At 43.4% G+C, this 13,622-nt stretch overlaps 1 protein-coding gene across 2 annotated transcripts; it reads left to right on the top strand.

Annotated features, from left to right (window-relative positions):
- Positions 1-2,096: 2,096 nt before the first annotated feature.
- On the top strand, positions 2,097-13,570 carry LOC106564755 (zinc-binding protein A33). Of its 2 annotated transcripts, none has more exons than XM_045690102.1 (6): positions 2,097-2,865; positions 3,374-3,469; positions 3,551-3,784; positions 4,258-4,280; positions 4,390-4,505; positions 8,430-8,775. In XM_045690102.1, the coding sequence occupies exons 1-6, from the start codon at positions 2,233-2,235 to the stop codon at positions 8,480-8,482; spliced, it is 1,155 nt and encodes a 384-aa protein (XP_045546058.1). In that variant the 5' UTR covers positions 2,097-2,232; the 3' UTR covers positions 8,483-8,775. The 2 variants fall into 2 exon arrangements, with proteins under 2 accessions (XP_045546058.1, XP_013986568.1); XM_014131093.2 differs by lacking the exon at positions 8,430-8,775 and adding an exon at positions 12,519-13,570 and having other exon boundaries at positions 2,098-2,865.
- Positions 13,571-13,622: the final 52 nt, after the last annotated feature.

The following is a 13,622-nucleotide window of genomic DNA, read 5'->3' as shown; positions in this document are numbered from 1 at the left end:
TACAGGATGTAGAGTGTCCCCCCCCCCCACGGGACGGTTGAGCTAACAAAGGCTAATGTGATTAGCATGAGGTTGTAAGTAACAAGAACATTTCCCACGACATAGACATATCTGATATGGGCAGAAAGCTTCAATTCTTTTTAATCTAACTGCACTGTCCAATTTACAGTAGCTATTACAGTGAAATAATACCATGCTATTGTTTGAGGAGAGTGCACAGTTCTGAACTTTAAATGTATTAATAAACCAATTAGGCACATTTGGGCTGTCTTGATACAACATTTTAAACAGAAATACAATGGTTCATTGGATCAGTCTAAAACTTTGCACATACACTGCTGGCCAAAGTCTAAATTGCACCTAGATTCCTAAGTCATGTATTGGGCTTGCTCTTGCATTTTAAAGATGAAAAAATTACAAAAACGTATGTTTTGTTCTTTGTATTATCTTTTACCAGATCTAATGTGTTATATTCTCCTATATTAATTTCACATTTCCACAAACTTCAAAGTGTTTCCTTTCAAGTGGTATCAACAATATGCATATCCTATGCATATCCTTGCTTCAGGTCCTGAGCTACAGGCAGTTAGAGTTGGGCGTCATTTTAGACGAAAATTGAAAAAAGGGTTAGATCCTTAATTAACAAGTAGTAGGCTAATTATTATTGATGTTTGGAACACTAAATACCAATAGCAGAGTAAATATGTACCCTGTCAAGCATCTTGGAGAAATGGTTGCATGCTGTGTTAATTAACCTGCATAATAGCATAACCTGAGTCTAATGTAGATACACCTTCAGAACAGAATGTATTAGAGCCGTGAACAATTAAGGTAGTATGACTCATGCATGCTGTGCTTAAGGTAGTAGAAATAAAAAAGAGCATATGCTCAAAGTATGAAATCAACCCATAGTGTTTGACAAGGTGTTTGTCTACAGTGGAGTGAACTTAAAGGCCCATTGCAGTCAAAAGTATGTTTTCCTGTGTTTTATATCATATTGTACAACAGCTGATGAAACTAACACTGAAAAAGTGTGAAAATTTGATCAGTGTTATTCCTGATAGTTGCTTGTTGAAAATACAATCTACATAGGACCTTCTAATCTGCAGGTTTGCATGGGCAGGAGTTGCGGCTTTCCATCGTGACATCACCATGCGGTAAATTGATTAAGAGTTTCAGACCTCTGTCAATAACAGCTAGTTTTCTGTTTCCCCTCCCCACTCAGACCACTCCCAACAAACAGTCCAAGCTAAATTCTTGCTTGAGAAATAGCTTTAGTTAAAAAGCAATTTTTTCCCATTTTCTATTACAGTAAGTTACTTAATTGTTACCATGAAAAGATTTTATATTGATATACAGTATAAACGGCTGCATTGGGCCTTTAATATAAAGTAGCTAGCGCAGGCTGACACTGTACTGGTACTATAAATGAACATAATTGCTTGAACTAGACTAATAACGTCATACACTTCTATTGGAAACGTACATGATGGAAAACCTGTTTGCTAGAGTGCAATCCAGACTTCAAACTTCTTAATATTTTTCTGGGAACAGTGATGGCTCTTTTCTCTACAATCTCATTGTGTTGGCTGTAACTGCATTCTCCAGGAAGTTACCCAGCCCTGTTATCTTGCCATTGTCCTAGCGCTGTCAATAACCATTTGCAGTAATTGATGTTTTGATAGTTTTTTTTCAACCATTTTGTTTTTCCAGCCAGCTAAAGAGAAAATAGGGCACATCTGTTTTGACTCACAATTTGCACAATGTAGGCCTAAACACACACACACACACACACACACACACACACACACACACACACACACACACACACACACACACACACACACACACACACACACACACACACACACACACACACACACACACACACACACACACACAACCCCAGACACAACCCCAGACACAACCCCAGACACAACCCCAGACACAACCCCAGACACAACCCCAGACACACAGCCACACACACACCGCCCTAACTTCTGACGTCAGAGGGGGAGTTTAGAAGGGGGCACAAAAATCACCCCTGCCTTTTTGGGATGGAACAAGAGACAGAGGCCGCCTCCTCACCAGCCCCTTCCTTTCCCACAGTAAACAGGAAGACTGAGCCAAGTCAGACCGGAGACCAGAGAGAGGAGCCAAACACTCAGGAGAAGGAGGACGTCTAAACAGCTGCAAATCCAGCATAAACAAAAGAGAAGTCTGACAAAAGGAATGAACATAAGGAGTAAGAATCACAGAGAGGTGGAGAAACTCCAGTTAACGTCTCAATACAACGTTGAGGTGGAGAAATCAGACAAGAAAAGTTTTAAATACAGAGAGGGGGAGCTTTCAAAGCAAACTACAAAGGAAAAGCCTAGGCAGTCTACTATGGCTGGGCAAGTATCCAAGAGCTCAGCACAGCGACTCAGCCGAGACCTGACCTGTTCTATCTGCCTGGACCTCTTCAAGCAGCCTGTCTTCCTGCCCTGCGACCATACCTTCTGCCAGGCATGCATCGCTGGCTACTGGGCGGGCCCCAGAGGCCAGGTCCAGGGGGGGTCTGGATCCTGTCCACAGTGCAGGAAGGTGTTCCCTGGCCAGAGCTACCGGCCCAACCGCATCGTGGCCAACATAGTGGAGAGCTACTGCCAGGGCCTGGAGGAGAGCGGGGGGCTGCTGGGGGACGTGGGGGTACCAGAGAGGAGCTCTGCCCCCGCTCCTGCCCCACGCTGTGGCCGGCACCGAGAGGAGCTGAAGCTCTACTGTGAGGAGGACCAGGAGCTGGTGTGTCTGGTGTGTGGACTCTCTCAGGAGCACAGGAACCACACCATGGTGTGTGTCCAGGAGGCACAGCAGAGATACAGGGTAAGTCCAAATTCAAATTGATTTCTGTTGCCTTTTTACACTGCTAAATTTCAGGAAGAATACTTGTAAAAGGCTTAGCACAGGGCAAAATATGTACAACAAGCCAAAGGGTCACAGATGCAGGGGAAATTGAGGACAGGAAAAATACATTTTTGGGCCATGGATGGAGTAGCAGTATTATGCATGGGAGGAATTGAAGCAAAACTTTTTTGGGATCAAATATAGCACAGAAAAACTTGATGTGACTTGGCATCAACTACTAAAATGTCAATGATTTGTCATAACACTTCAGGTGTCACTTTATTTTTGTACGACAAACCGCTCATTATCCTCCGCTGTTCGTCTGCTTTCCAGTTGCATCCGGCTCTTTTCCCGTAACATTGTTTTTGCCAGCCTCACTCCCAGGGCAGATTACTGTATTTACCGTGGATGAGCTCTGGTGAACAGTAGAGAAGAGAAGGCTGATGACGACTTACAGTAATGCTGCTGCTTTGTTCTGGCTATGCAGGCCTCTCTCAACAGCTCCATGGACTCTCTGAAAGGGGAGCTGAACACGGCCCTGCAGTGTGAGAGAGAGACTGAGGAAGAGGTCAAGAAGCTCAAGGTAAGAAAAGCTATAGTATCTCATACCTACACCTGGTAACAATCTATACATTACGCTTAAACCTTGATCTTCTCAAATTAGGAGCACACGGCAGACCTGAAGCAGCGCATCGAGGCCCAGTTCAGCGACCTGCATCAGTTCCTTTACCAAGAGGAGAAGCTGCTACAGGTGAAGCTGAAGACAGTGGAGCGCATGGAGCTGATCAGACTGGATGAACACAAGGCCCTGCTCTGTGTGGAGGTCTGCCGTCTGCAGAGGGCCCTGAACGAGATCGAGGACAATTTGAGGGTTCAGGACCCCTTTACACTGCTGCGGGTGAGACAGGACAGGGCTACTGTTTACCTACTGGAGTTATTGTTGAACGACTACACTGAACGATTTTTAGGTTAGATTTAGTTTTTTTTGCATGTGCTGTTTGAACAAAAATATGGTTGTGAGGACAAACCTAGCTTGCACACTTCTAGACATTTACATCTGCTATAATAATGTAGTAAGTATCTATTCTAGACATTCTACAGAAGGACCCCAGAGTGAGGGAGGAACACTTTAGGGTGGAGCACAGGCAGAATGTGGGCCCATGACCTCACTCCTGGTCGATGGTGAGGATAAGGAGATTATAGGGACAGGCTCAGACCCAGGGACTTTCCCCCAACTACGGGGAGATCCCAGAGGGTGGGATAGCATTAGCTCAGACACTGATGTCATATGGAACACTGCTTTTCCTCTTTTCAACCACTGCCCAAACTAATTATCACTCTCTCCCCTCTGTTTTTCCTGTTGCGTCCCAGAATATCAAGACCCTGCTCCAGAGGTGAGAGCATGGCGGGACGTGGGCCGTTTTAGCTTTCACCATGTTATTCCATAATGGGGTTTTCCTGTTTCTGATATGTATTGTCTAAAGCTTGTGTTGTCTTTGGCAGGCCATCTCCGAAGTTTGAGAAGCCTACCCTCACGGCTCCCAGTCTGTGTGAGGGGCGGTTCGCAGGGCCCCTGCAGTACCGAGTGTGGAAATCACTGAAAGGAAGCATCTACCCAGGTACTATAATTTAAATATTCATCTTGAATAGAGTGAATGTCAATTACAGAACGCAGGAGCTGCAATTCAGGAGCTTTCAGCTACTATTCTTGCTCTGCAACATAGGTGATTTGTGGTGTTGTAGTACGGTCTTGAGACGTGGTCTCGCTCTTGTCTCTGTGTCGGATACATTTGTACTAGGTCTTGACTCGGTCTCGGACAGCGAGGACTCATCATTTCTTCTTGAGACCAGTGGAGTAAAAAAATCTTAATTATCAGCCTCCATTCAGTCAGCGCATAAAACAATATCTTAACAGCCTTTATATCTATTATAGACATGTTTGCGCAGAGGTGAACCTATAGGCCTTCAGTGTGTGACAGGTTCATGTTTCTGAAAGGACAGCAACCATAATACCAGTGCACTCATGTAGGAGAGAGCACTTTTGGTAAAACACAAACGGCCAGGGGTGTAGTGGAGTGTATGGCTTTTTTTTTATTCAGTGGGCTTTGCTTATACTCACTTTTTAATCCGTACTGATGCATATCAAAGTAGTGTAGTGGAGGTATACAACTTATCAATTATGTAGTATAATAGAGAAATCATGCACAAAGTAGCCTACACAATCGCAAAGCACATGAAATATATTCACATGCTCGCCGCACACATAGCCCAGTTTCAGAGGAATATCATCTGCAGGAAGCAAGAGTGTCGCAGCTGTCATCTGGTTTTGGAATGGAGCAGCTCACAGAAGAATGACATCGGTACCCTGTAGGGTAGGAAAGACATTTCAAATCATGATATCTACCAGTAAATGCTTAACTAAAGCATCAATGGGTATGCAAACCAGGTATTGAAAAAGTTTAGTCCAAAGTGTTGGTTAGTAGGCTATTTGTGATGCGCAATTGTCATCATGCACTATTTGCATCAGGGGTGTAGACATGGATAGGCCTGGGTGGACAGAGGCCCAGCCACTGGGGAGGCCGGCCCTGACAGATTGATGTGATCAGAGCCGGGCGGCCAAGTTGCGTAGGGCCCCGCAAATTACGCAAGGGCCCCGCCTCCCCCTCGTGTCAAAGCAGGTGTCAATGTTTACAACTTGGATGAGAGGATGAAGTGGAACTATCCGTCTGGTTACGAAAAGAGAAAGAAAAAAAACATAATGAGAGTGAATTGTGGGAACAGCAATCAGGTAAACTTGTGTTCTCTCCTCTCCAAGTTTGATGCCAGCAAATAACAGTAACGTTAAGTTGATGTGCTAGCTTGCAGTGCATCTCTCTCTAGTCTGTCTGTCTTGCTAACCTAGCAGGGCAGTGCATCTCTTGTTCTGCCTGTGTCTTGCTTGCTTGCCAGCCACTTCCAGGGCTGTGTTCTGTGACTTTGTGCCTGACAAAAGTGAGACTGAAATACAACTATTTATTACGTTTGATAAACGCCAACGGTGTTTACAAACTGCAGCTCGGAAAAGATAACTAACACAGACCCAGTACAGCCATCTTCAGCAAGTACTAACACAGACCCAGTACAGCCGTCTTCAGCAAATACTAACACAGACCCAGTACAGCCGTCTTCAGCAAGTACTAACACAGACCCAGTACAACCGTCTTCAACAAGTACTAACACAGACCCAGTACAGCCATCTTCAGCAAATACTAACACAGACCCAGTACAGCAATCTTCAGCAAATACTAACACAGACCCAGTACAGCCATCTTCAGCAAGTACTAACACAGACCCAGTACAGCCGTCTTCAGCAAGTACTAACACAGACCCAGTACAGCCATCTTCAGCAAGTACTAACACAGACCCAGTACAGCCATCTTCAGCAAGTACTAACACAGACCCAGTACAGCCGTCTTCAGCAAGTACTAACACAGACCCAGTACACCCGTCTTCAACAAGTACTAACACAGACCCAGTACAGCCGTCTTCAGCAAATACTAACACAGACCCAGTACAGCCATCGTCAGCAAGTACTAACACAGACCCAGTACAGCCGTCTTCAGCAAGTACTAACACAGACCCAGTACAGCCGTCTTCAACAAGTACTAACACAGACCCAGTACAGCCATCTTCAGCAAGTACTAACACAGACCCAGTACAGCCATCTTCAGCAAGTACTAACACAGACCCAGTACAGCCGTCTTCAGCAAGTACTAACACAGACCCAGTACAGCCATCTTCAGCAAGTACTAACACAGACCCAGTACAGCCGTCTTCAGCAAATACTAACACAGACCCAGTACAGCCATCTTCAGCAAGTACTAACACAGACCCAATACAGCTGGCTTCAGCAAGTACTAACACAGACCCAATACAGCTGGCTTCAGCAAGTACTAACACAGACCCAATACAGCTGGCTGCAGAAAGTACTAACACAAACCCAATACATCTGGCTTCAGCAAGTACTAACACAGACCCAATACAGCTGGCTTCAGCAAGTACTAACACAAACCCAATACAGCTGGCTTCAGCAAGTACTAACACAGACCCAATACAGCTGGCTTCAGCAAGTACTAACACAAACCCAATACAGCTGGCTTCAGCAAATACTAACACAAACCCAATACATCTGGCTTCAGCAAATACTAACACAGACCCAATACAGCTGGCTTCAGAAAGTACTAACACAAACCCAATACAGCTGGCTTCAGCAAGTACTAACACAAACCCAATACAGCTGGCTTCAGCAAATACTAACACAAACCCAATACAGCTGGCTTCAGCAAATACTAACACAGACCCAATACAGCTGGCTTCAGCAAGTACTAACATAGACCCAATACAGCTGGCTTCAGCAAGTACTAACACAAACCCAATACATCTGGCTTCAGCAAATACTAACACAGACCCAATACAGCTGGCTTCAGAAAGTACTAACACAAACCCAATACAGCTGGCTTCAGCAAGTACTAACACAGACCCAATACAGCTGGCTTCAGCAAATACTAACACAGACCCAATACAGCTGGCTTCAGCAAATACTAACACAGACCCAATACAGCTGGCTTCAGCAAGTACTAACACAGACCTAGGTGAAGTACAGACAGCCTCAGCCAGGACTAGTACAACCAGAGGTGTACAGCCAGCATCAGATACATTGACAAACAAGGTGAACAAGCTCCTCCAATCCGCCTCAATGCAGCTGGATATCGCAGTGAATTTAATCTCAAATGCAAAGGCCTCCCTCACTACATACCGGGAAACTGGATTCTCTGAGGCCCAGACAACAGCCAAAAGCATTTGTGAAGAAATGAATGTGGAGCCTGTTCTGAAAGAGAAGAGACAGAAACAGCAAGAGGCATTTCAGCTATGAGGCTCCAGATGAACCAGTGACTGATGCACTGAAAAACCTTGAAGTCAACTACTTCAACATTGTGGTCGACTCTGCTGTGACATCCATGGATGAGAGATCTAAACACTCAACCAGATGAAAACCAAATATGGAGTGCTGCTGAACTTCAGCACTGCCTCAGATGTCCAGTGAATCTTTAAAGGCTCACTGCATGGAAGTTGAAAACACTGTAACCTTCAGAGATGACTGTGACATCAGTGCCTTTGAGCTGCTTTCCTTTCTCTGTGAGAAAAACCTGAAGGAACTATCCTAACCTTTGGACAGCCCTAAGAATTGCAGTCATCCTAACAGTAACATCGGCAGAGAGGAGCTTTTCAAAATGAAAGCTCATCAAAAGCTACCTGTCACAGGAACGTTTGAGTGGTCTGGCCATCATGAGCATAAATCATGACGTGGGGAAACACATGTCCTATGATGACATCATTGATGATTTTGCCTCAAGAAAGTGCAGAAGAGGAATATTTTGACGGTAAGACTTTAATTCAAACATTCAAATGTTTACACACTTAGTAACATTTAAGATTGTATGGCAGAGGTGCATTTGTGTAAATGACTGCTTAACTATGTGACATACTTTCTCAATTTCTTCCAGACAGTCCAGATAGACTGGTGCCCATGCTGATGCTGAAAATTCCCAGGCTGTAGAGAGAACCAAAGTTAATCACACAGCTGTATAGGTTTATTTGACTATTTTGAGACATAGCTGCAGCCATAGCCTATAGGCGTATGTTTATATTGTATAGACAAAGCTAATTGTATAATATTGTGAGGACTGGACTCATTACCAGGCAGCAGAGCCAAAGCTCACTGTTATATTTTATTATTTTCTACGTTTTATATTTTCTACAATTTCTTATTTATGTTAATGTTAATATTCACTTATCTTAAGGTTCTATAGAACATATTATATTCAATAAATATTGTTTGTTTATACCTCATTCTGTTCTGTATAAGTCTACTTATTCTTAGACCGACTGATGGAGCAAACTTTTTTAAAGGAGGGAGGATTGTAGTGGGAACACTGGCGTGTTAGGTGTGACTGTGGCAATGGCAAATGGTTTACATGGCTCGCGGGTCAGGTAGGAGGGCCCCTTGGCAGAATTTTGCTTAGGGCCCCAGGGAGGTCAGGACCAGCTCTGGATGTGGTTTAAGCATTTTTGTGGACTTAGACCATCACATTTTTCTATTCTTTCTGTGATTTTGAGTGTGAAAAATCAGACAAATCTATTGGAAAACTCATTAAAAAAACGAAGGAAAGGATTTTTCAAACAGGGTGCCTTTCCTTCTCTGGGTGGGCCATTTAGGCACTTTTTGGCAAAATTAGAGTATACCCACTTCTCAAGGCACAACTACACCCCTGCATAGGGCCGATGGAAAGTCAGCAGTCACACAGAATGATATTAAAGGATAAGCAGTCCATAAACTCGGACACAGTAAGCCAGTAGGTCCCAATCATAAGAATACAAAAACACAACCATTAAGCATTTCCCAATCAAAATGTACAACTATTACTTCCCATTGCACGTTTTGCACACAAAGTAACCGGTGACTTAAAGTTTAAATTGGAACTGACAGTGTTTTAACTACTTTGCAGATATGAAACAAACAGACAATCATAATATCTGTCAAAAATATATATAAAAAAATAGGTTATATTTGACTCAGCATTCCATGATGTACGTTAAGGCATTGTTGGCAGAATAGACGGATGCAGTTAAAAGCATGATTAATATAATTCACCAATACATTTCTTGGTAGTACAACAAATATTGCTATCAGGTTGTAAATCACAGCTGGTCTGGTACATTGTTTGCTGCCTCCATTCTGAATGCACTGTTTCAGTTTCAATGACTCAATATTCTGGATAGAAACAGCCGAATGTAACTAAGGCTGGGAATGTCAATACAATCAAACTATCAAGGGCAATGATCACAAGTCAGTCATAACACATGTATGTAGCAAGCTAAAAACACGTAGCCTAACGTTAGCTAGCTAGCTAGCTGCTAGAAAGATGTCATGCCATTGGAGGAGTGGGTGAGTGACTGACTTTTCCCTCTCATATCGTTTTTCAGTGGCTATACAGTGCATTCGGAAAGGATTCAGACCCCTTGACTTTTTCCACATTTTGTTACATTACAGTGTTATTCTAAAATTGATTAAATAAAAACGTTCATTCAATCAATCTACACACAACACCCCATAATGACAAAGCATATTTTTTGTTGTTGACATTTTTGCTATTTTATTCAAAATAAAAAGAGAAATATCTTATTCACATAAGTATTCAGACCCTTTGCTATGAGACTCTAAATTGAGCTCAGGTACATCCTGTTTCCATTGATCATCCTTGAGATGTTTCTGTAGTATTGAAGAACACAGTGGCCCTCCATCATTCTTAAATGGAAGAAGTTTGCAACCACCAAGACTCTTTCTAGAGCTGGCCGCCCAGCCAAACTGAGCAATCGGGGGAGAAGGGCTTTGGTCAGGGAGGTGACCAAGAATCCGATGGTCACTCTAACAGAGCTCCAGAGTTCCTCTGTAGAGATGGGAGAACCTTCTAAAAGGGCAACCATCTCTGCAGTACTCCACCAATCAGGTAGAGTGGCCAGATGGAAGCCACTTCTCAGTAAAAGGCACGACAGCCCACTTTGAGTTTGCCAAAAGGCACCTAAAGTCTCTCAGACCATGATAAACAGGATTCTCTGGCCTGATGAAACCAAGATTGAACTCTTTGGCCTGAAGGCCAAGCATCACGTCTGGAGTAAACTTGGCACCATCCCCACGGTGAAGCATGGTGGCGGCAGCATCATGCTGTGGGGATGTTTTTCAGTGACAGGGACTGGAAGACCAGTCAGGATCGCGGGAAAGATGAATGGAGCAAAGTACAGAGAGATCCTTGATGAAAACCTGCTCCAGAGGGCTTAGGACCTCAGACTGGGGCGAAGGTTCATCTTCCAACAGGACAATGACCCTAAACACACAGCCAAGACAATGCAGGCGTGGCTTCGGGACAAGTCTCTGAATGTCCTTGAGAGGCCCAGCCAGCGTCCGGACTTGAACCCAATCAAACATCTCTGGAGAGACCTGAAAATAGCTGTGCAGCGACGCTCCCCATTCAACCTGATAGAGCATGAGAGGATCTTCAGATCCTGGGAGAAACTCCCCAAATACAGGTGTGTTGAGCTTGTAGTGTCATACCCAAGAAGACTTGAGGCTGTAATCGCTGCCAAAGGTGCTTCAACAAAGTATTGAGTAAAGCGTCAGAATACTTATGTAAAATGTGATATTTCATTTTTTTAACACATTTGCAAACATGTCTGTTTTGTGTGTAGATTGATGAATGAAAAAATATATTTAATACATTTTAGAATAAGGCTGTAACAACAAAATGTGGAAAAAGTCAAGGGGTCTGAATACTTTCCGTGTGCACTGTACACAGCTAGAGATGCAGGTGTCATTTTGTTAGCTAGCAAGAACTCGAACGACTGTTATAAAATGAACATATCCCTTGCGTTCACAAATTCATTCTGACTATCTACTCTGATTCCAGAGCACTCTCGTCTGAGTGTGCCAGAGCGCAAAACAACTGCTGAATTTACAAACACGCAACACCTGCTGAATAAACATAGGCAAAACAAGTAATATTTAGTTAAGAATGCTCTAGATAACATGTAAACAGCCTAACCAGCTCTGCTACGGTGAGTAAAATGGTCAGAGTGAGATTCATTTGTGTCTGGAAGTAGTTAGCTAGAAAGCTAGCCAACAAGCATGAATTGGCAGGCAAGCTGCAGAAGGACGAGGAGGCTACAAATTCCCCATTGTTTATGAGTGCAATTTTGACAGCCAACTTGCTGAAAAAGTATGAGGGTTTACAGTATCTAATGTACCTTCCTTACATTTAAGCAAATTTTGCTCTGGCTAGCAATAGTTGTTGATCTTGTTGTTGTTGATGCACATAACTGAGGGAGAGAGAGCCTACCTTTTCGGGTGTATTTTGTTGCTTTTGGCAAATTTGTTCTAATGATCTAAAGTCGGGCTTTAAGAGATTAAATCAGAACTATCTTTGAAAATAATAATATAATAATTATTATTATTATTCTAATCATTATTTTATAAATCCTTAAACCTTCTCTAAAGGCGTGGAAGGCCCATTGTTCCAAACTGTGTTTGGGTTAGTAACAATTTGTAGAGTGTCTCTATTTCCCCTCAGCCTGCATTTTTTCACTATTCTGAATGTCTAAAGAATCCACGTTGTTCTGAAATATGAACCCAGAAATACAGGACATTTAGAACTCTTATTATGCTGGTGATTTGACAAAATTACAATCATGGTCTTTAATTGGACTCGCATTTTGCTAGTCTCGGTCTTGACTCCGTCTCAGACCCATTCTCCCCCTCCCGGTCTCGGTCTTGACTCCGTCTCACCCTCCCCCCTCTGGTCTTGGTCTTGACTCGGACTCGATTTACTCCGATCTTGTTCTTGAATCGGTCTCGCTTTAGCTGGTCTCCAACACAACACTGGTGATTTTCACAGAATTCACTACTTTACTACACAGAATTGACAATTTAATTGTTGTTTTCTTATTTTAGATAGAAGATTAAACTGTTTCATTGAGAATGACACTGCTGTACCACTTTTATCTGTATTATGGAATGTTATACTTGGTTTCCTTGCTCTCAGTTCCAGCTGCCATCACCTTAAACTCAAGCACGGCCAACCCGTGGCTCAGCCTGACCTCATCCCTCACCTGTGTCCGCTACCAGACCTTCAACCACTCTGTCCAGGACAACCCTCACCGCTTCAACGCTGCCCTGTCCCTACTGGGCAGTCAGGGCTTCACCCATGGCCGTCACTACTGGGAGATAGAGGTCTACAGCAGCACTGTGTGGACCGTGGGGGTAGCCAGAGAGTCTGTATCCAGGAAGGGGGTCATCAAAGCCCTGCCAGCCAATGGCTTCTGGACCCTGTCCCTGTCCTATGGAATACAGTACATGGCCTGTACATCGCCCCCTACTGTCCTGTCGCTGGAGGAGCCTCTGGCTAGGATAGGGGTATATCTGGATTATAAGAGGGGTCTGGTGTCTTTCTACAATGCAGAGAGCATGACTCATCTCTATACCTTCCGTGAAACCTTCACAGAGACGTTGTACCCCTACTTCAATCTGGGATTCCTGGATAAAGTGCATGAGAATGAGCCCCTCAAAGTTTTCCTTCCCAAAATCTGACAGCCGCGGCACGCATCGACACATCGCAAAGCCTGAGGCGAGCCTTATACTGGTGCTAAACCTCCCTCAGAGTATAACTGTCAGATAATATGCAACATCAAAAAAACGGACACAAAATACTACCATATTGTGATGAGATGTTAACGAGTAAGTAGGCCAACTGTTCAACTTCAGAAATGTCTCAATATCTTAATGAAGTCATCTTGATGGGGGTCAGTGAGCTTCACCATCCAGGTTTGTTTAATGTTTTTGTCATCATTATTATTAATGCACAATAACCTTTTGCAATATTACAGCGTAAATTGTACGGGCCTGGTGTTAACTGAATGACGAATACAAAATTGCCTTATTGTCTACAATGTACAGCAGTTCAGTATTTTGAGACAAAGGTGCGGCAATTATTTGGATAAGTAATTTTCAATGCATGATTAGACTTTTCATATAAATGTTGGATATCATCAGTACACTGCAAGATATCGTTCAAAATAAACGCGAATTTGTTTTGTGTCTCTGTGTTGAAATATAACCCTTTTTTGATATGAAGAGTCTTAGCAAAAAA

The sequence above is a fragment of the Salmo salar genome, chromosome ssa01 (genome assembly GCF_905237065.1).
Source record: "Salmo salar chromosome ssa01, Ssal_v3.1, whole genome shotgun sequence".
NCBI lineage: Eukaryota > Metazoa > Chordata > Actinopteri > Salmoniformes > Salmonidae > Salmo > Salmo salar.
Note: the sequence above shows the minus strand (reverse complement) of the source record. Positions and strands in the feature narration are given on the sequence as shown.

Coding starts and splice junctions, on each gene's coding strand:
- LOC106564755 (XM_014131093.2), top strand. CDS start 2,233: ATGAACATAAGGAGTAAGAATCACAGAGAGGTGGAGAAACTCCAGTTA. Junction 2,866..3,373: donor AGGCACAGCAGAGATACAGG/GTAAGTCCAAAT, acceptor CTGGCTATGCAG/GCCTCTCTCAACAGCTCCAT. Junction 4,281..4,389: donor ATCAAGACCCTGCTCCAGAG/GTGAGAGCATGG, acceptor TGTCTTTGGCAG/GCCATCTCCGAAGTTTGAGA.